The following is a 19,232-nucleotide window of genomic DNA, read 5'->3' on the forward strand; positions in this document are numbered from 1 at the left end:
GACCAACTAAGCCCCGTCCAAGCCGGCATCGGGGACTCCATGCTAACTAACTGCTACTGTAACTAGCTGGTCCCAATCTCTGAGAGAACCAACCTGATCTCGAGCAACCATCCTTGCGCGCCAGCTGCCCGTCGATCCCATCTGCCTTTTCTGCAGCTTGACCCTTTCTTAGCTTACCGAAGATACCGAACCTGGACAAACCTGGGGACCAGATCCTATCGGCGACAAACAAAATGTGTGAATGTACATACAGCACAGCACAGCACATCTGTAGACGACGTCTGACCCATCACGCATCCCATACCTACAGTACATGCAAGGCATGTCTCGCCCAGTTTTACCACCCATGCTCATGCACGGGCGAATCTCTCCACCTTGACAATCTTGCTCTCCCTCTCTCTCCCGCCTCACTTGTGCTGCGCTGCGCTGCCAGTGTCAGCCAAGGCCCGGCCGTCTTGAAACAGCTCAACTTTGACTGTGGGCACGTCTACCCGTTTGCCACCTCGCACAATGCCCTTGTGAAGTGGGACAGAGCTTGATGGTCGGATCATATGCTGGTCCCCGAGGTGCGGGCTGACGGTGTTCTCTCCCTCCTTGCGTCATGACCTTGGCCCTTTTCACGCCGGGCTGCTGCTGCTGCGGCGGCGGCAGGAATAAGCCCTTATCGAGGATACATGCAGGCAGGCAGGCATGGATTCGAATGTTTGTTCCCTCATGCCTGCTACTACTGCGCGTTCTTCCAATTTCGGTTCTCTGCAGCCCATGAGACGTCGGCTGGGAAGAGGTTTGGGCTGACGAACAGGGAGGGACCAAGGGAGGGATCGCTCTGTGTTGTGTCACCCACCATCAGCCTCTCAACGTCGGGCTACCACTTCCAGGGAAACGGGGCTGTCGGCCTGCGTGCGGTGCGTGCGACAAAGCAACGTCGTACAGCGTCCCGTGCTGAAACGCCCGTTGACTGGTTGGTCAAGACGCAGTTGAGAGTATCTGCTGTCGGCGCGATATCTCGGGAGCCTGCTCATGGCTGAACACAAGCTGGTCAGGAAGGATCCTGTGTTGGAATGGCTATGCTTGCATGACAGCACATTCGGGAGCAGGGCCTGATGCTGTTGGCTCAGCAGTGAGCCCAGCAAAATGGCGTGGGCAAGAGGATGCCATGGGCAAACGATGGCTGAAATAAGTGAAATCTCGCACTGTTGAATGCCGCCTCTTCTTGGAACTGCCTTGAGAGACCAATCAGGATTACGGAGGGGGCCAGGTTCAGCTGTCCTCAATCCAGAGTGATCCAACAGGACCTCGCGCGCTTGTGCCTATGCTTCAAGTGGCTTGCGTTGATAGTCTGATGGATTGTGACTGAGATGAAGGTCAGTGCCTCGTTTGCAGACTCTACCTGATGCTCCGCGGATTGCCGTCCGGTGAGTCAGGGGACCAAGAGACCCTTCATGCCTTGAATGTTTGCTACTGCATCTATGCAATACACAATGCCGTCTGGACACGGATGAAGAGCTGCATCTGCAGCTTTCATTGTGGATAGCTGAGACTGCGGGGTGATGGAACAAGAGGGAGCGATCCATACCAACGGTTTGTATCGACTTCTCAACCCGGTCTATTGCCGTTGTCTCAGTATCACGAACAATTGGTGACATGGTCTCATTCAAAGGGCATTGACGCGAGGTGACGACGATGATCATGGTGGGTTCCAAGTACAGAGGCGCGGCGTCGTTTGTCGTCTTGACAAGCAGGTAGCTCACGTTGCCAAGAACATGTACTAGCACTGGAGATGAGACAAGAGAAAAGATGGCGTTTCCAACAACAGGCTTGGTGATCTGTGATTAGCTTCACCCAGCACCTCTTAGCGGTTGCCTTGAGAGAACGCTGCAGCGTAGAGGGTCTGCACCCATGCCAACAGTTGGCTCGATCCTCGCGAATTAGATCCATCTCGAGATCGCAAACAGGCACTGGACCACGTAGGTCGGGTACCTACCAGCCCTACAAGCAAGATGTAACATGAGCTCAGAGAGATGGTGCCGGATTGTGAGGGCAAGCGGCATCGTCTGTATGCAAGGTCGGCCTAGTATACACACACTTGCAGTTTGTGCGACGCAAACGCTGAATCTTGGAGGGATAGACAGGTGACCAATGCAATCAGCAACAATAGAACAGCCAAGCTACCAAGCCCAGTATTGTGTCCGATGATTATCGGGGAGGTAGACAGAAGGAAGAACGTATTAGATACCAAACTCTACATCCCCATATGCCGACAACTCTAGCAGTAACGGAGTAGTTACAAAGTTGACGAGACACTCAGTCCTCCCCCCTCCCCTCGTCTTCCACACACTCACCCCTCTTGTTGCAGCACAAGAGGCATGTTCTCTGGTCATTGGCCTCCGACAAGATCGACACTGTGAGTGCAAGTATTGAAGCGTGGTGCAGAAGCTGACGAGGGTGTGGACGGTTTAGCAGCAGGCCCAACGTCACATCCCGCCCCCGACTCGAACCCGCGATACCAAGTGACCTGACTGGACGTGCAAGCGAAACTTGGAAGGATGAGAGGCACCAGACCTCTTCCGCAGGCGGAGCCTCAAAGTTGTGATGCCCAACTGCGGCGGTACAGCCAAGCAAGCCAAGTTGAGGCCCCCGATCCATTGGCGTCGACCCGTTTCTATTCTTGTTACAGCCGATTGCATACAGATCTTCACTAGGCCGCAGCAAATCAGATCTTTGGGAACCGAGGCCATCCAGTCAGCTCCGTCGACACCGGCCGGATCACCGATCTCCAGGGAATGGGTTTCACGGTGGGTTACGCTGTGGAAGCTGCCAATAAACGCTGTTTATTCCCAAAGGCTAAGACGGTGGCACAATCCCAAGAATTAGGTAACTTGTACGAGGAGGCTCGTGTTGTAACACCGGGATAGGACACTGACTGGGCAGCACCGTCAGAGGAACCGCAAGAAGCAGGCCACCAGTATGAAGAGCCGTACACAATTCATAGAACTAGGTAGCATCAATGAATTAATGAGTCTTGCGATTTCTATGCCCGAGATATACGTAGAGTCTAGTTGTTGCCCTTGCGTAAGTCCACTGCTGTCAATATTGACGCGCTCTTGGTTGGCCTTGCGACCAGCTGGGTTCCCGACTGGCAGGGCAGTTTCGAGCAGGTAAACTTCCAGATTGGTGGTCCCATTCCGCCCAGAGTTTGCCAGCGGTGATGTAGTTATTCCAGTTGTCTTCCATGGTCGTGCTACCTTCGGCAATCTTTGCTAGGATGGTGAATTTGATGTAGGTCCGTGTCATGTCCTAGTCTACGTTTTCGATGTACGGTTCTCGCGGGTCCATCATTTCGTTGGGAACGAATGTTGGGAGGTGGCCGTATAGGCTCTCGAGCTCCTTTCTCTCTTTTACGGACTCCTCTCGTTCCCCGAGTCGTTCCTGCATCCGGTCGATGAATCGGAGCCCGGTCAGTCCGTCGTCGCCCTCTTCTTCGGACGGAGTGCCGACGTTGAAACCTTTGTCCCAAGACCATATTGTGTTCAGAGTCGTTGTGTTGCCATTCAGCGAAAGTTTGTCAATTCGCCGAAATGTTGTATTCCAGCCCTCACCGACCTGTTCCTCGACGTACTCCTCCTAAAGGCTGACTCATTGGGATATGATGCTATGATGTATCGATATTGTGTTGTTTTATATAGTTGAAGCCCGGCCCTTGATGGGTTAACTGAGCCAGAAGACACTCCCAAGACGAGTTCCTAGCTTTTGTCTTTGTACCAACGAACTCACCATCACCAAGATCGACCTCTCCTATCCCCGGGGACACCCTCTCACCTCCTGAATCTGAGAGGGAGAGCGCGATGCCGCGTACGGTCAGGTCGGATCATATGTAGCGGACAGGTCCGCTGCAATCCCTGAAGCACCTCGTAGTGCAAAAGGACGATCATCTTTGACCAGTACGAGCAATTAACTTGGGCAAGTTGAGGATGTCCGGCGAATTGCCTGACAGACTCCTGCATGCTTTTGGAAAAGCCATATCTTTCCATACAGCTGTCCCATTTATGCGCTTCTGAGCTGGTAGCGTCTTCGGCATAGACGATGTGTCTGATCATGAATTCCAAAAATGTAATGTATGGCCTTCCGTCGTCAGGGTCTATCTCGCGCCGGACAAGTCCTCTAGGCCATTCTACCCAGGCGTTCCACATCTTGGCTGCCGCCTGGGGTGTGAAGCCAACATACTCGATGGTGTCCCTCGATATGAGCACCTCGGGGATCAACGACTGGGGGTGAGGAGGCTCATTTGGCGGTGGCATGAGGGATCGATCTTGTCCGTGGCTCAAGCCAGGGGGGCTTTGTAGTGGCTGTTGAGGAACCTGTCGAACGATCTCTTGGACAGGGCTGGCGAGTTGTTGTTGCGAGGGCTGAGTAACTTCCTCTGACTGAGGAGTGTTGTTTGTAAGCTTCGAGTTTGTAGGAGTCATGATGTCGGTATCAAGGGGGATGATGGACTCTGGTTAAGTTCCGGACACTGCGTCTGTACTAGATATGGTATCAGTATCTGCCACTATGCTTGCCAAAGGAAGTCATACCAGAGATGTTTGTTATGCTGAGGCTAGCACGGATCTGTTGAATGCTTTGCGAGATGAGAAGTATGCGCTATGCGAGATGCGAGATGCAAGATGAGTCTGAGACGAGTTGAATATGACGAGGAGTCGAGAAGAAGATATGAAGCTGAGAAGGAGAATAACTACAAGAGGCAGAGACGTCCTTATAAGACAGCTCACCCCGTGTCTGCCTCCGTGGGGAAACAGTTTCAACATGCATTCTCAACAACTCTCCCCAAACTCTTTGGCATCGTTCCTTGAAAGGCCGAAACTTAGATCAGCCCCCAGTTTCCTCCCAAATAGATGTTTCGAGAATCTCTTATCTGGGGAAATCTGCACTAAACTCAAGCTTCATGATTCCTTTGATTCACTGTCTAGAATATTTTTACCTGTTCCTCCTCATTCCAAGTCTCACGCAACTGTGGTTGACATGCAGATTTACAGCTATGAGTTTATTCGCTGCCCTCCCAGGATTAAACTTGCCTGTCGATCCATCCTGGTATGTACCCAGATGCCCCGGAAACTTATCATACAAATGCTAACCTTTAAAGCGGTGCCTAGAACGATACCGCACGACCAAGGCGCCGGTCAACGCCCCATGCCAGTAATGCCTTGGCCAATACATGGGGCCCATATGCTGAAGATTGTCCAATTTCACTCATTCTATTTGCCTTGGGCCTTTTCGCAGCGGTCTTATTCCTTGGCGTCGCAGCATTCTCCAAAAACGTCACCTTTTACAAGATCAGCTGTGTCTTGCTTCTTTTGAGCGCATGTGAGGCCATGAATAAACACAGGTACACTATGTCAGCTGGTGACTCCCTGATCTTGTCAGGAGCCTTAATTTGTCTCCTTTTCCTGAAGCTTAGGTTAGTCTAGTATGACTCTGAGGATAAAACGATAATGCTTACCTATATACAGGCTACAGTTTAACAAAGACTCGTACTGGTCGTCGAAACAGAGCTACCTAACTCCTCTCAAAGGTTATAATATGAATATAACCAAGTTTAGGGAAATAAATCCTAAAGTAATATAAAAAAGGAAGAAATGCTTCGAAGTCTCGACCCGAAACTCTGGTCCAGTTGAGTTCGCAACCAAAGTGTCCTTGACCTCTTGCCCCTCCCTCGGCCTTTCTGACGACAGTACTTTCTTTGGGACTTTACGTACTTTGCCAATATCGTGTGAAAGGTTCTTGTCGTGAGTCGTGGTGGCAGGTTCAGATTAAGTAGAACCGCAAGCCTCGTGTGCAGCAGCCGTTGCAAGAGCCACCACCTCAACTGGCGAGACTTGCATCCAAGTTGTCCCATGACAGCACTTGGGAAATGTTGAGTCAAGTTCGTCGGCGCGTGGATTTGAATTGTTCTCGCAACCTGATGAGCAAGGAGGTCTGCACCTGCGAAGGTTTGAGAGAGGCTGTTGATAAGCCTTTGGTCAGCGGTGTGGCAAGAGGTGAAGAATACCTTGGTTGCGAACTCAGCTGGGGCAGAGTTTCGAGTCGAAGCTTCAAAGCATGATTGGTATGAAGGAGTCATGGACTAGCCTCGACAACCCCCACCATGACGCCGGTATGCGGCTGAGACGCACATCACGTGCTATTTCCGTTTAACTCTGTTGTCTGTGATGGATTAGACATTGATCAACTTCCGAGGTCCCGCCGGGATCTGAGTTTGGGAAAGCCGCGTCGTGGAAAGACCAGATACAGGAGGCTGGTGCCTGGGGGTTATGTGTTCGTGGCTCTCACGAAGATGGCCCTGGATTGTTGCTGCAAGTTAACACCTACCCTACATACGAGCGCAATTCATGATATAGAATCAACGCAAGTTCTGCTGGGGAAGGCAATGAAGCCATCTAGAGGGTGCTAGAGAGCGAGATGTTCTTAGACGGCCGATCACCTTGGTGTGCGTGTTTGCCGTGAATAGATGTTTAGGGCCGAAATAACCTAATGCACACGTACACCTAGCCTTACTGGTTGCTGACAACAGGCTGCTGCCTGACCGGATTTTTCAAGGCCAGATCCAACCCAACCTGTTTGTCTCCCTTAGTGCGAATGTATGCGTAGCCCCTTTTCCCACTTGCCGCCACATAGAATTTCACCCAACGCCGATGTGAAATCAAATACTGACGGGCCAAAAAAGCTGCGCATTGAAATTTTCCAAGTTTACGAGTCGAAAGTATGAGAGTGGCCCTGTGGCGTGGTCTTTGCACAGTTGGAGTGTTGAGCACAGCGGCAGAATGATGGTATACAACACCGGTGCCCAGTAGACTACCAGTCTGCCTGTATTGATATTGATGTGCTACATAAAAAACATGAGATTCCCTTCCTTTGATAGTAGATATCTATTATTCTCTTGTAACTGGATGTTGTGGCGTTGCCCCTTTTCAGTCACCGGACAGTCTGACAATGTGGAATTGCTTACTTCTGCTGACCTCTGCTGATATGCGTCGGCTCTCAGCACAATAAAGAATACATGCTTGAAGTTTTCCTTTTCCAATGGCCCCTATAGTCGACAAGCAGCATTGTCGGAGAAGACAAGGAGCTAGACGTGACAGAGCACCAAGTCCTAGCCTGGTACGCCAGATGCCCCCCTCAACCTCAAAGCTGTCAAGCATGTGCTGGAATTCGATCTGCCCCGTTCGTCTCTCCATCAGGAATACTCTATGCAGGTTGTCCGTTCGCAATGACGTGTGGATGTCTCTCAATGGTTCTTCTCCCGGTCTCGGTAGGGTTTTGGCTTGACCCTCAAGCCTCGCCTCAGCTCTAGCCTTGTGATTCCTTCGACGACGATCATTTCGGACTCTAATTCAAAGCGGGGGACTCTGGTCTGCGGGACTTGTAGCCGGGGCTATGCTTAGAGGTGTAGTCGGGGGGTAATCGTAGGTATGGACGCAGGTATAAGCAGAAAGATTCGAACTACCTGGGAAATATATTAGTCCACAAAATATATACGGTTCGTCCAGAAAAGTTCCTAACTCTTTCAGCCATCCCTGACAGGATAGAATCCAACCCTTCTGTCCATGAACCACCCAGTGATCTTGATCAGGGATAAAAAGAGAACCAGGAACGAGTGCGAGGATCTCTGAAGATTGTTCTTCCGTCTTCCCGGCTGGTATCCGTTTCTTGCTCAAGTCACACCGAGTGCTCCGGCCTTGTGCTTCCCGTCGACAATGGCTGTAGTGGTCTCAAACGCAAAGCGAAAGTTCTTGGTCTATCATCTGCCGAGTTTATCATCGTAGGAAAGCTTCAATAGCAGTCATGCGTATTCTTGATGTCTGCGAGAGAAGTTCAAAGTGAACTGGGGTTGATCCTGAACGCTGTTAGTTCCATGAGCCATTGTTATACAGCGCCCCCTTTCAATATCTGGTTATCTACACTGCGAGTAGTAGAAAATCCAGCTAAGCCAGGATAAGCAAGACCAGCGCTACAAGGCCAAGCTTACCTCTCTCTCCTTGTTTCTCGTGCAGTCTGCCACCAACATCTCCTGTGTCCTTCGCCCAGGTGCTTGAGGAGCCTTGATGAAGAGAACCGAAGTAACACTCACTTGTATTCTTCCCTAAAAACATTCTTCAGACCTTTTTCTACCAGACTCGAGTAAAGAGAAGTCCACTTGTGCGACAGGGTCCTCAGGTCTTGCCGTTCGATCGAGGTACGAGTGAGGATAGGCGACCATACTTCGGAGTCATGAACGAGCCCGCCGAGGTCTTCTCTTGTACCAATGCTGCTGTGTACTGCTGCCAAATTCTAATCGAAGCGACCGAGGGCAAGTTCGTCTTCCTTCTTCAGCGCTCGGGTAGCTGCTGCGACGAGAGGTGTTCGACAAGGGGGCAGATCGATATCGGCACAATAGCATCCTTTGTAGATCGTCGGCATCAAGTGGGAGGAGGGTTTTCTGCGATCAGAGTTAGCGTGGTCTTTGTAGAAGAGAGGAAGATACCGACGTTCTGAGGCCAGACGACTCAGTTCTGCACCATCACCACACAGAACGGGGTCGGGATCACGACCTCCTTTTTCAATCTTGAAAGAAACAACGGAGATATCGATTCTGGGTGTTGAATAATGGAATCCAAAGGTCCTGCATGCACTGGAAAGATGATAGAAAGAATCAAAACCATACGCACTGGCGGCACAGCTCCTCGAGGTCCCGTTGGTGGCGATGGGGTCAATGACACTGCCCACCAAGAAATAATTCCTGCACGCTGGCGGCTAGCATAGATCACAAAGAACTCCAACATTGCATTGCCGTGACATCAATACCGCTTCGTAGGGGGTGTGTCGAACGAAAATATCAAAAACGCAACAATCGTCACCGAGTGTTTGCCAGCTGCCTATGGCCCCATTCCCTTTTACGTCCGCCTAGTCTATTGTTCCCTAGGCTGTTTGGACGCACCTCGACCATGTGCAATGCCCTGGCCAACGATACTCCTGGGACGTTTTCCAGGGGAGGTCATTTACGTGGGTTAGTGGGTGTCGAGGCGTATGCAAGAATTTACAGCACCTATATGCGTCTCTAAAATTCACAACACCACTGATATTGAAGGCTTGTTTTCCCTGCGGAGGGGACAATGGACTAGAGTATAATCAATGGAAGCCCTAATCCGTGTCCAAACCTACTACAGTGCATCTGGTCTAGCCCTAGAACGTTCTGCGCGTGTGAAGCTGTTGTGGGTGCCTTACCGTGGTTGACGCTGGTGCTCCCGCTCCTTGTTTTTCTGACGGTGGCCGTGAGCTGCATCTCCATCTCCCTCCCACGCTCCCCCTCGCCTCTCTTTGTTTTCCTCCTTCACCCTTCACCACGCTCACACCACACCTCCGCAAACTTTTACCCGCAACGCATCTTCTCTTCGAGCATCGCATCGTCAAGCACCTGACAAGTAAGCTTCTCGTGTTTTTTCAAACTTATTCTCGAGAGGCTTCCTGCCTTTGTGCTCGTCAGCTTTCCACGCGAGCCTTCAGGTTTCTGCCGTTCGCTGCTCAACCGATCACCTCTTCTCCCACCTTTGAAGCAACAACTTCACATCTCTGCTCACTCTAGCATCACTTCTCTACGCGAGTAGCAGGTCTGTGACGCCTCGCTCGCCTCGATACCCTTTTTCGTTTCTTCAGAAGCACCTTCGAACGCGCCCGACCTCACTCTCAAGGTCCCCGGTCACCAGAGAAACAGGCCATCCAGGTAAATCCCCTCTCTTCTCTCTCTCTCGATCCCTCTTCCTCTTCTCTTCCCCCGCCTCCATCTTCTCCGCCTCCTCTCCCAAGCTCCCTCTCCTCTCCCCGACCGTCGCTGTCGTCTCTGCCTCTTCAGCTCTCGCTTCTACCTCTTCTGCCTTCTCCTCTGCTTCTTCTGCTCTCGTCTCTAACGTTGCCGCTCGCAGCAAAGTTTCCTCTCGGTGCCTCAACCATGTCTTCGTCTGGGTGGCGTCGCCCTCGAGGTGCTGCCAGACACGGAGAAAACCAGCTTCGAAACGCATTTTCCGCTCTCGATATCCAGCGCACTGCAGACTCTGGAAGCGACAGCTCCGATGACCGTATGTGGCCTACTTCTCTTTGTTTTCGTCGTCTCCCTCTCTATCTCCCTCTCTATCTCTCCCCCCTACTCCTTTTGTTTTGATATGCATCCACCGGTCTCCACCGGACTCGATGTATGCTCTTGCCTCTTTCATCTAGAATGTCTGCATGTTTGCCTCATGTTTAGGCTATGCTTGTGCATATTTATTGTTTGTCTCTGTTTGCTGTTTGTTGTGGTTTTTTCACCGTTTTCGGGGGTGTAGTTTGCACTGCTGGGGTCCCAGAGATGACCAGGCCACTCCCTCATCACTCCTCTCCATCACTTTGAAATCTTCTTTCTGTTCCAGAATGACTTAGCTAACTGGCCAAGAAATTCGCCCTCGTGCTCTTCATACAGCCAAGAGGTAGGTGTTGATCGACGGCTTGTTGCACAAGTTCCCCTAACACACATGCAGCTTCCCTCCACCTGGTTCTTTCGGCGATGCCGATGATGAGTCTCAGTCTTTCTCTGGGTAAGTATTCCAGAAAATCCGCTGCTTTCAAGTTGCTTACACTCCTAGATCGGGCCCTTCCAACTCGGATGGCATGGCCGGACGAGACAACGCTGGAACTGATACTTCCACCACTCAGGAGATCTCGAACCAGCAGCAGATCCCTCAGCCCATCATCAACCCAGAGGTCATCCAGGACGCCTCCGGTCAGGAATGGGACGCTCAGTCCTGCTACCCTCCCGAAGCCTGTGTCTTCGTTGCAAAGTAAGTCACCACAACTCTTTTGAAAGCCACACACTAACTCGACACTCAGCCTCAGTCAGAACTATGATGATCTGACCCTCATGTCCGCCGTTACCAATGTCTTCAACCAGTACGGTACTGTCTTTGTCAAGATCAAGCGCGACAAGCGTCAGATGCCTTTCGGATTCGCTCAGTACACTGTAAGTGACACTGACGCCCACGCCTTTGATAGTTGAAGCTGACTCTTCCATCAGCAACCTGAGGATGCTGAGAAGGCCCTTGCCAACCTCCGAGGCGTCGAGATCCTCGGCCGACCCGTTCGCACTGAACGATGCAACGCCAACTGTAAGTGACACTCCACTAGATCTGTTTGACTGTCTGCTCATCATACATAGTGGTTTTCCTGGTCGTTCGTCGCAACAAGGGCCTGGTGTACCACCAAGAGGCTCGAGATCTACTCTCTCCTTTTGGAGCCATCGCCAAAATCGAGGACCTGGACCCTGCCACACAGGAGCGCCTTGGTCTCTCCCCCGCGGTTCGTGTTCGTTTTGAAAAGTTTGATCCCCGACGTGATGTCATCAAGGTGAGTAGCTATTACCATCGTCGTTGCTTCAATACTAACAGTCTCGCAGGGTGTCGGTGACAACACGGCGTTTGTCATTATCAACTTTGATTTCAAAGTTGCCCAGGATCCCTCTGAGCGAGATCCCACCGATGTCACCTGTTTTCATCATATCGAAAGGGATAGCCGTTCCATCTTCCTCGGTTCCCTCCCTGCTCATACGAGCGATTTCCTTGTCCGCGAGCTGGCTTCGGGGAGCGGAACAATTGTCAATGTTCAGGTGAAGCAATCGGTGGACGGCAGTACGGGTAAGTAATATCTACCTCTTACAAGTTACTGGCTAACGTGTACAAGGTATGGCCACACACTATGCCTTTGTTGAGTACGATCATCCCAATGCCCCTGACCTGGCTATCTCCAAGTTGGCAAGTACTCCCCGATGTTGTCCAAGATATGGGTAGTCAACCGCTAACAATGATACAGAACGGCTACAGAATTGGTGGCACTTCGCTTCGTTGTGAGCGTCGACGCTCCAAGGTCACTCCCACGGCTCTAGCTGCTTCCACTGGGCCCTATGGTACAGTCCCCCCTAACCGACCTCACCGTCGAAACGCATCGGCGTTCGCGACTGCTTTTGTGACACCTCGCAACGAGCCTGGCTCTCAGACACGTCGCTCCAAGGGACACCAGCGATCCGCTTCTGTCTACAACGATGTTCTTGCTGGTCCCAAGACCCTTGACTTCTCGATGGGTGCCTGGCCGCCAAAGGACGAGTCTCCCTATGAGCCTCAGTCTCAGCCCAAGACCCAGTCCTTCCGACGATCATCTTCTTACCGCCAGTCATCTGCCTATCAGCCCTCGTGTATTGAGCTACAGAGCGGTCAGTCCCCTTACCAGGAAACATCTTTCCGAAAGCCCATCTACACTGGTTCCGAGTACCAGCAGATGCAGTATCAGAGACTGCAGACGTCGCCTCTCTACCAGGCACAGAGTCCTGAGATTCTTCAACCTGAGCCTCTGAGAATTCCTGCTCGCCGTCTTTTCGACCTTGAGGAGACTACCGCCATGGGACCTCCTGCCATCCCTGCCTATGCTCCGCTGGCTTCTCCCAACAATCTGAAGCCCTCAGTCCACTGGGCCCCTTCTCCAGCTGTGTCCTCTACCGGGTCATCTGACTTTGAGAGCAACCGAAACCCCTACCTGTCCAACGCCCATCGTGCTTCCACACTTGGCCCGTCGTTTGGTCAGCGCATGGCTGGTCATCGCTCTGGTGCTCGTCGCTCGGTCACCAACCTTTTCCCTTCTATCGACGATGCTGTCACTCGCGCCAAGTCGGCCCTGGAGGAGTCTGAGGATGCAAAGATCCAGAGCACTCTCGCCAAGTACATCCAGGATGCTAACAAAGAAAACATTCACAAGGCCGCCGAGGATGCGAAGCAGAAGGCCTCTGAGGACGCTACCCGCAAGGCTTTCAAGACCGCTGCTGAACTAGCCATCGAGACTGCTGCTGCCAACGAAGAAGCGGCCTAGGAGACCGTCGACGATTCGCAGAGTGATTCTATCCGAATGACCAAGAAGAGGGCCTTCACTCGTGCTCACCACCTCTCCGAGGAGAACCTGAAGCACAACAACAAGGTGGAGGATGACCTTCTCAAGCGCACCGCTCGATCCGAGGAGCACCTTCGACTTGATCGCCTCAACCTCTCCTGCGATGACCTCAAGAGAGGTGCCAAGGCTGATAAGGGTGAGAAGTCTAAGAAGGTTGTCAAGGCTGGCAAGACCAAGACTCCCAAGTCTTCCAAGAAGAAGGCCAAGGATGAGACTCCCCAGAGCACTGTCGACGCCCTCGCTTCTGGTGGTCAGAACAACCTCGTTCCTCAGGGCATGATGCCACTGCCTTATATGTCCATGGTCCCTCCCTACCACCAAGCCTTCGCATACCCAGGAGCACCCGGCGCGCAGATGATGCAGCCGCAGGGAATGATGCATCCTATGATGCAGGCACAGATGGCCAACGCCCAGGCCATGCAGTCTCATATGATGGCGTCTCAGATGATGTCTACTCACATGGCGCACCCTCAACTGATGCCTCAGATGATGCCTCAGGGAATGACTCCTGGATTCGGCTACATGCCAGCTGCCTACCCTCAACAGGCACAGTACCAGAATGGCTACGCCGCCAACATGGTGTACACTGGCAACCCGACATACCCATACGTTCTCGTCGAGTCGCCTACCCGCCAGGCCCATGTCACCGAGCAGGATGACATCTATGAGGACGACCAGAACGAGGAGTCTGAGGAAGAGACTTCTGAGGAGCAGACCGAGGAGGAGGCTTCTACCACTGGGTACGAGGACTCTGCGTTCTCGGACTAATCTCTCTCTATCTCTGATGTGCTCTCGCTTTCCGACCATTGACACTCATCACCGCGTCGGCATGAAGTCAGAGCTTCACACCACGACCGACTTCTCGGTTGTTTCTTGACACAACACACGCATCTCTACCTGATCGCTTACACTCGTTTACTTTACGACTCTCAACGATATGCTCTGTTCTCGCTTCGTTCTTTCGGTTCACTCAATCTGTTTCGCCTTTACTTCTTTCTTTCGCATCTCTCAACATCTTTCGAGCACATCAAGTGAGCTCTGTCGCAACGATAGCTTCATCGCCTGGTGTTCAAGTCTCGCTACCCACCTGCCGCTTCTTTCAGACCACCTCCTAACACGTCTTGTCCCCCAACCACCATCGGGCAGTCGCAAAACCGCGAGCCCGGTGGTTGGGGTTGGCTTTTCCAGGAACGTCAATCGAACGCTTCATTGTCGAGACGGCACCCAAGGCTTGTTGCTTCTCGACACACTCAACACGCTCGGCTCTTTTTTGTTTGCGACTTCTCTCAACATCTTCTGCTTTCGACTCTCTACACTCATTTGCACTTTTTCCTTTCTCAATCTCTTGGCCTCGTCTTCTCCTCACCAGAAGGAAACAAGGCGGCTTACGCACTGCCCATTGCTTACCAGGGCAGGTATTTGTATGAAAACCACGGATGGGACATGTATGGATGGGATATTTCCTTAGAAAATTAGAAAAACAAAAAAAAAGGTTGCAAAAGGGCGCAAGCCCACAAAAGGGCGAAAGCCCACCAAAAAAAAACTCTCTAGTCCCCTCTTGCTTGGTGAATGTGTAAATGCTCTCCCTGATGATGATATGATATGATGTTTGGACGTGGACAAAAGGGCCGAACGGGGGATCATGCGATGGGGCACTTGGTAGCACTGGCGAGATAACATTTTTGACGAGAGGCCTAAGGGCCTTCACAACGTGAGCAAATGTTAGTATAACTTCAAGATAAGCATTACCAAGATGTTATGGCCTAAGGAAAGCCTTATGCGATGTGAATAGTAAGGTAAGCCTTGCTGTGATGTGAATAGTCTCAGTCAATTATTACATGATGTCCAGGTAAGCTTTTTACGACTCCACGACAAGCATTACGACGACACTAAGGTAAGGTTTGCCTCTAATGAACGAGACAGTTATTCCCGTGAACAATGGAGACCAATCGTCAAAGGGTTAACAATCTCCCTTTATTCCTCCAACAGCAGCCTGTAGACTCTTCGGTCCGTCGCTCCATGACAAACTCCACTCTTGTGCCCACCTGATGACTCCCTGTCGTCTCATTTTCGCCACGAGTTCGCGTTGTCCCAAGAGATGAACTGACCCCCACACTCACTAACGAAAAAAGCTCGCATTCGATGGGAGGCCAAGCCAAGCATCCTTGGATCTGTGACGGCTCTGATTACCTTTACTGGATTGGGAGTGGGAGATGGGTTCTAACTGTAATCAGCTGAAGCGGCGCATTGTAGAAAAAAAATGTCCCTCAGCTTGGGAATGCCTGATTTTTTCTTCTCTCCTACATCAACAATTCCACACAGGAACGACACTTCTTCTGTTGAACGTCTAGCTTTCGTATTTCGGACAACGACAGATCGCGTCTCCTCTTTCCGCCATGGGTCAACCATCTACGCAGGCGTCCAACGCCGTCATGTACCTGACTTATGGTGCATTTCTGTTCGTGATCCTCAAAAATCTGCCCCTCTGCGCGTTGACAGACACCAAGCTAACGATGAACGCAGCGTTATTGGAACAGGCGTTGCCTGGAGAATGAGAAACCAGTCCAAAAAGGACTTTCTCTCTGGCAACGGAACTCAAACGGGTCAGGAAAACTTATCTCCCAGAGACTCTAGATCCCATGAGCAAACTCATGGGGCACCCTCAAGGCTCAGGTTCCTTTTAAAGAGACCACCTACTAACGTTTTGCAGCCCTTCCTCTGGCCCTCAACTTCATCGCCTCCGGTGAGTAGAGCCTCAAAGAGCTCTTGAAACGCAACATCCCAGAGCGGTAGCAACGCAAAAGAACACGGCAGCATTGCAACGATGAAGCAATTGGCTGTGAGGAATTCGATCTCACACGCGAGTATTACGACGAGCATGAAGCAGTGAAGACTGAACGAGCAGGTTCGTACCTCACAACAAAACGATCTTACTTCTTCTCCCCCCTCCCCAAGATGTTTCACACAACTCTGTTGCTACTAACCCTCGTCCAGCTCAGCTGAGTGTATAACTCCAGACTGAGCTGGATCCTGATGCATCAAACCTGCTCCAGAGAGACATCTCGGGAGGGGGGAGAGGATGCGGCTCACTACGGGCGCCGAGTCGAAGCAGCGTCGGCATCCAACCTCGGGAGCTTCAGTTGTCACAGCTGTTGCACATCCTGAGGAGATGCTGACGTGCAGAGGCAAAGCTGAGATTGTACCGTAAATACTCGATCAAGTTAATGCTTGCGTGGGAAAAGTGTTGCCGCTCCAGAAACCCCCTGACCTTACCCCCCTTTCGTCGGTGACAAACTGACTCTTGTAGCTCTCGGTTCTGCCATCCTCTTCTCGTATCCCGAGCTGGCCACCATTACTGGTGTTCAGGGTATGATTATCTACTCGTTCTCGTCGGCTCTGCCCATCCTCATGTTTGGATACCTCGGTCCTGTCATTCGACGACGGTGCCCTGAGGGTTTCGTCTTGACCGAGTGGACGAGGCAGCGATATGGCATTTTGACTATGCTGTATCTTAGCTTCATGACGCTGGTTACTTTGTTCTTGTACATGGTTTCTGAGCTCTCGGCTATTGGACAGGTTGTCACGGCTTTGACTGGTCTTGATGGTCTCCCCGTCATGATCGTCCAGTGCGTCATTACCACCATCTACACCTGTAAGCTAACCCCTCTCCTACCTTGGAGCCACATTCTGACTCTCCCAGCTCTCGGTGGCTTCCGCATCTCCTTCTTGACCGATGTCATCCAGGGAGCCATGGTCATCGGCCTGGTAATCATCGCCACAATCACCATCGGCGCAAAGACAAGTATCGACCGCAGCTTGATCGATTCATCCGGCCTGCTCAAGGCCAACCTCCTCGGCTGGCAGCTCCTGTACATCTTCCCCGTCGCCATCGTGACCAACTGCTTCTTCCTGTCCTCGTTCTGGCTACGCACTTTTGCCTCCAAGACGGACAAGGACCTTCACTTGGGCACCAGCATCGCCACCATCGTCGTGCTGTGCGTCCTTACTCTCGTTGGTTCTACTGGCCTCATCGCCATCTGGTCTGGAGCTTTGCAGGGTGATGAGATTGCCTCATCGGGAGCCATTGCCTTCTTCGCCCTTCTGGAACGACTCCCTAGCTGGGTCGTGGGCATCGTTCTCGTCATGGTCGTTACCCTTAGCACTGCTGCTTTCGACAGTCTGCAGTCCGCCATGGTCTCATCCGCCTCCAATGACTTATTCCGCAACAAGCTCAATGTCTGGTTCATCCGAGGCGGCGTCGTCCTCATCATCATCCCCGTCATCGTCCTCGCCCTGAAGGCCCCCTCGATTCTTCAGATCTACCTCATCACTGATCTCATCTCCGCCGCCACTATCCCCGTCCTCTGCATTGGTCTCATCAAGAGCTGCTGGTGGTGGCGTGGCTTCGAGGTTGTCGTCGGCGGTCTGGGCGGTATTTTCACCGTCTTCCTCTTCGGCCTTGTTTACTACGGTAACGCTCAGGAGGCTGGTGAACTTCTGCTCCTTCAGAAGGGTCTGTACGGCAACGACTGGAGTGCCTTTGGCGCCTTTGTTGCTGCCCCTGTTGGTGGTATCCTCTGGGGCGTTGGCGCTCTCATCCTCCGTCTCTCAGTTCAGTTCGTGATGGCCAAGGTCCAAGGGCGTCGCTTCGATGCTCTGGATCGTCCTCTTGAGCGGTCTGAGAGCAGGGAGACTGATGAGCCCGCTGAGAACCTCGTCTCGGCCACGACTGGCAAGTTCTTCTAGACATGTCCCCATGAGATGTCGTTAGATGCTGTCGTTTCTCACAACGACTTGGATGGCTCTGTCAGCCAACCCTTGACCAGAGTGGTACACTCGACAACCATTACCTCTCTTCACATCACCTGAGGAACCTCGTTTCTTCGTGGACGTCGGCTGCTTTTTACACAAAAGGCAAATACCCAAGATTGAATTGGAGAAGTACTATCTATGTACTGACGTCCGTTCGCCGACCTCCATGCTATTCTATAGTACACAGATATAATCCTCGTACAATATACACTCTCGTTTTACACGTTACTCTTGCTCCTTGACTCGTGATCCCATTTTTTCAGCTGGAACCAGGTCGTTCAGCCTTCATATCAGTACAACTGCCTTCTCTTCCTTACTTTTTGGTTGGTCCAGTCCATCCCGCCCGCTTGGCCTGCTCCACGTTGATCCAAGCCTGCTCCTCCAAATACGCCTCAAGAGTCGTAGCAGGGACTGTGCCCCATATACGCCAAGATCCAGACTGATAGGTCTTCTCGTTGACCTGCCTCGACAGAGCCACGTATTCAATCTTCTCCTGCACCTTTGTGCTTCCCGGGATCAGCTCCCCAGTAGACTTCTTGTACTTTGACGCTCGCTGCGTCGACGCAATCGCAATGACGGCCTGCTCGGTCGAGTTGTCCTTGTCGTACGGGTTCACCGCGTGCACCTGGTGGGCGACGACACGAGGGTAGAAGAGAGTCTTGTTGAACTTGACGAGCTCGAACGAGGTGCGCTCGGTAGGGTTGCGGCGGTCGATGGCGGCAGTGAGCTTCTTTGCGAACTGGCCGAGGCAGAGAGAGTTGATAGCAGCCTTGTCACCGGCCGCAAAGGCCGTGAGCATCTCGGTGTACATGACCTTGGCTGTTGGTGCGATCTTGCCGCGGGCGGCCTTCCACTTGGGTCGGGTCGTCCAGTCGGGCATGGACTTGAGCTTGAATTGGAGCACGGAGAGTGTCTCAATGCCCCATTGACGCAGGCGGTACCACGAGTAACGGAAGAAGTTGGTGCCGCCGGGGTATCGAGAGAGGGGGAGGGGGACGAAGGTGCCTTGAGTGGAGGTCAGTCTTGCAGTGATTCACAACCTCAATTAGAGGGTATATGACCAACTCACCAGGAAACAGAGGCCCTCCTCCTGACCTAAAGTACTCATCATTCGCTCTCTTCTGCATAACAGACATTGACTCGGCTTCCATCTTCTTCGACTCTTGACGGGCAGTCTTCTCCATCTCCCGCACCATCTTTGCCCTCGAGGGTATGGACGAGTACCGCGAAAACTGCACACCCACCGTGCCCATGACGCCCCTTCTCAGGGCGCCTGGGCGCAGCGCCATCGTCGACGAGGCAGGCATTTATTCGTCTGGGCACCAATTGAGCCGGCGCAGGGTCATCATCCGGAGCTGGGTGCTCTGATCGGCGGGCGGAACTTCGCTATCGGCTCAGAAGAATTTCTTGGGCCGGTGTCGGAGAAATGA

The 19,232-nt window shown here is 52.2% G+C and overlaps 5 protein-coding genes across 5 annotated transcripts; 3 read left to right on the forward strand and 2 right to left on the reverse strand.

The window, feature by feature from the left end:
* Window positions 1-3,815: 3,815 nt before the first annotated feature.
* On the reverse strand, window positions 3,816-4,466 carry NCS57_00439700 (uncharacterized protein; the record flags this gene model as incomplete). Its single annotated transcript, XM_053054358.1, has 1 exon — window positions 3,816-4,466. One exon carries the CDS (start codon window positions 4,464-4,466, stop codon window positions 3,816-3,818), a length of 651 nt encoding a protein of 216 aa, XP_052916518.1.
* Window positions 4,467-9,979: 5,513 nt separating this feature from the next.
* Window positions 9,980-12,912, forward strand: NCS57_00439800 (uncharacterized protein; the record flags this gene model as incomplete). The annotated part of the gene is made up of 10 exons (XM_053054359.1): window positions 9,980-10,106; window positions 10,457-10,490; window positions 10,542-10,598; window positions 10,647-10,841; window positions 10,891-11,020; window positions 11,075-11,165; window positions 11,216-11,403; window positions 11,453-11,690; window positions 11,737-11,807; window positions 11,866-12,912. 10 exons carry the CDS (start codon window positions 9,980-9,982, stop codon window positions 12,910-12,912), a joined length of 2,178 nt encoding a protein of 725 aa, XP_052916519.1.
* A 36-nt stretch (window positions 12,913-12,948) lies between these two features.
* NCS57_00439900 (uncharacterized protein) lies at window positions 12,949-13,758 on the forward strand (the record flags this gene model as incomplete). The annotated part of the gene is made up of 1 exon (XM_053054360.1): window positions 12,949-13,758. The coding sequence occupies one exon, from the start codon at window positions 12,949-12,951 to the stop codon at window positions 13,756-13,758; it is 810 nt and encodes a 269-aa protein (XP_052916520.1).
* A 1,628-nt stretch (window positions 13,759-15,386) lies between these two features.
* Window positions 15,387-17,736, forward strand: NCS57_00440000 (uncharacterized protein; the record flags this gene model as incomplete). The annotated part of the gene is made up of 5 exons (XM_053054361.1): window positions 15,387-15,448; window positions 15,514-15,593; window positions 15,701-15,733; window positions 16,298-16,642; window positions 16,691-17,736. 5 exons carry the CDS (start codon window positions 15,387-15,389, stop codon window positions 17,734-17,736), a joined length of 1,566 nt encoding a protein of 521 aa, XP_052916521.1.
* Window positions 17,737-18,115: 379 nt separating this feature from the next.
* NCS57_00440100 (Tim44 domain-containing protein) lies at window positions 18,116-19,109 on the reverse strand (the record flags this gene model as incomplete). The annotated part of the gene is made up of 2 exons (XM_053054362.1): window positions 18,116-18,807; window positions 18,872-19,109. 2 exons carry the CDS (start codon window positions 19,107-19,109, stop codon window positions 18,116-18,118), a joined length of 930 nt encoding a protein of 309 aa, XP_052916522.1.
* Between the last annotated feature and the right edge of the window lie 123 nt (window positions 19,110-19,232).

The sequence above is a fragment of the Fusarium keratoplasticum genome, chromosome 3, assembly GCF_025433545.1.
Source record: "Fusarium keratoplasticum isolate Fu6.1 chromosome 3, whole genome shotgun sequence".
Taxonomy (NCBI): Eukaryota; Fungi; Ascomycota; class Sordariomycetes; order Hypocreales; family Nectriaceae; genus Fusarium; species Fusarium keratoplasticum.